Here is a 2727-nt window from a genome sequence, read left to right as displayed (position 1 = left end):
TTTATTAGTAAATTATATTTATTGTCAATTAACACTAATTAATTATAAGAAGGAGAATAAATAAATAAAATGAATATTAACTTCTCTATTCTCTCATGTCATAAAAAAAAGTAGCTAATAGTGGAAATGGTTTCCAAACAACTCAACTTGACTTCTCATGTATCATATAGTTGACTTTTCCAAATGTTTATGATCCCCCTAATTCTCTATATAAACTCAAAACATTCAATCCATTTTACACATCCATTCATATTACAATCTCACATATCCTTAGACACTACTATATAATATATATACTAATTAATTAATTAAGTTTCCCTAATTTTCCAAAGCCAAAAAAGAAAAATGTCAACCACCATAGATATTGTGCCAGAATCAAGCAATGTTATTAAGGGAAAAGCACCTTTGCTTGGTGCACCACAAAGGCCAGCAGGGTGGAAGAAAGGGCTGGCCATAATGGATTTTATTTTAAGGTTAGGTGCCGTTGCGGCCGCTCTCGGTGCGGCCGCCACCATGGCGACCGCCGATCAGACACTCCCTTTCTTCACTCAATACTTTCAGTTTGAAGCTAGCTATGATAGCTTCACCACTTTCACGTATGTCATGCTTAATAACTTCTACTATTTATTAGAGTTGTGTTATGTTTATGCATTTGGTTTTAGATTAATTATTATGTTGACTCACATTTATTTTATGAATTTGCTAAGAAATTTGAGATCAGATAAATTTACATATTTTAGATAGTTTAGAGGAAAATTATATATTTTTTAAAAAATAAGTATAGAAAATTAATTTTAATTAGTCAACATTAGTCAACTATTTCTATTATAAGATTATTTTTCAACCTTTATTTTTTAGAGAATTTAAGATTTAAAATTTAATATTTAAGATTTATGATTTAAAATTTAAGATTAAAAAATTAGGTTGAAAAAAATTGAGTTTCTAGACGAAATCATATTTATTGTGTCACTTAAAATATTCCATTTATTTTAAAATAAACGTTGTTTTAACTAAATCAATAGATTAGAAATAGGTAAAATATACTTTTTATCTTTAGTGTTTGTAACTTTTTTTTTTAAAATATTCTTAACATTTAGTTGTATTTAATTTTATTCTTAATGTTTTTAATTTTTGTTAAAATTATCTCTAAATGTTAACTCCATGTAAAATGTTAAGAACAAAATTAAAAAATTTTACGGATAATTTTGACATAAATAAAAAAATATTAGGGACAAAATTAAATAAAATTAAATGTTAAGAATATTTTAAAAAAATTATAAATAGTAAAGAGAAAAAATATATTTTACGCGATTAAAAATTTAAGATATTTAGAGATAATCATACATGGATACATAATATTTATTTCAGATAATAGAAAAATTAATGGTTAATTAAGAAAATGAATGCAGGTTTTTGGTAATTGGAATGGCATTGGTGGGTGGGTACTTAGTTCTATCACTGCCATTCTCTATTGTGGCCATCATACGTCCCCATGCAGCTGGACCAAGACTCTTCCTCATCATCTTAGACTCTGTAATTACCTCTTTCACATAGTAACAAATTATATATTTCAAATTAATAATCATTTTTTCTTTTTAATAGTTGTTTTATGCATTTTAGACAACTTATCCATAAGGTTATTTATTATATATTTGAGTAATACTCCAACTCAGTTCAAAGAATTTTTAGTTTGACATTTTAAATAAATTTTAATTATTAATTTCATAACTAATTTTTTATTTCAATTGAAAAAATCAATTTTTACATCAGAATTTCTCGTCTATTGGAATCGATTTGTCAAAATATTTTGGTAATACCTAACAAAATGAAAGATTAAAGACTAATTTGATAATTAAAATTTATTAAATATTATAATATTTGGCTAAAATAAAATTTCTTAGAGATTGATTAAAGTATTATTCTAGGGATTGTTTGGGTGAGTTTTTAAGAAAAGATTTTTTTTTTTAAATTATCTTTTTTCAAAAGATCTTATAAAAAAGTAAAAGTAATTTTATGTTTAGATATCTCATGCAAAAAAATCTTTTTATTTATCAATTATGTTTGGGTATTTTTTTTGGTGACTAATTATGTTTGGGTATAACCATATAAAAGTACTTTTTGTTTATTTATTACGTGAAAAATATCTTTTTTTTTTTAAATCTTATAAAAAAATATGTAAATTGTAACTTTTCAAAAAAGATGTATTTTTTATTTTTTAGTATTTTTATTTTTACTACTATAAATTTATCAAACATGCTAAAAAAAATCTTTTTTCAATAAAAAAATATCATTTTTTATATCAACTTAATGGCGCCTAAACAAGCACTATATTTGGTACCAACGAACATTTTCATAATAATATATCTTAATTTGATTATATTAATTATTCTTGAAATCTTAGTTATATGATATTTATTTAGTGATTTGATGAAATTATTATATATTATTATTGTAGGTGTTTCTTGTTCTAGCAACAGCTGGTGCTGCTTCAGCTGCATCAATAGTATACTTAGCACACAATGGGAATCAAAGCTCCAATTGGCTTGCAATTTGTAACCAATACAGTGATTTCTGTAATCAGACAAGTGGAGCAGTTGTCTCTTCCTTCATTGTTGTTCTCATCTTCATGTTCTTGATTGTTATGTCTTCTTTGGTTATTGCCAAGAAGCATTGATTTAATTTGTGCTGATTAATTAAGACACTTTGTTAATTAATTTACATATATAT

The 2727-nt window shown here is 24.5% G+C and overlaps 1 protein-coding gene across 1 annotated transcript in view; it reads left to right on the top strand.

Annotated features, from left to right (window-relative positions):
* The window catches only part of LOC107628608 (casparian strip membrane protein 2), a 4796-nt gene continuing 2291 nt past the window's right edge, over positions 223-2727 (top strand). The window contains exons 1-3 of the mRNA XM_016331236.2: positions 223-596; positions 1410-1533; positions 2456-2698. Coding sequence (XP_016186722.1) covers positions 346-596; positions 1410-1533; positions 2456-2674 — 594 coding nt within the window. The 5' untranslated portion in view covers positions 223-345 and the 3' untranslated portion in view covers positions 2675-2698. The remainder of the gene's footprint in view (positions 597-1409; positions 1534-2455; positions 2699-2727) is intronic.

Source organism: Arachis ipaensis, chromosome B02, assembly GCF_000816755.2.
Source record: "Arachis ipaensis cultivar K30076 chromosome B02, Araip1.1, whole genome shotgun sequence".
NCBI lineage: Eukaryota > Viridiplantae > Streptophyta > Magnoliopsida > Fabales > Fabaceae > Arachis > Arachis ipaensis.
The sequence above is the reverse complement of the archived record's forward strand: the minus strand, read 5'-3'. Positions and strand labels throughout refer to the sequence as shown.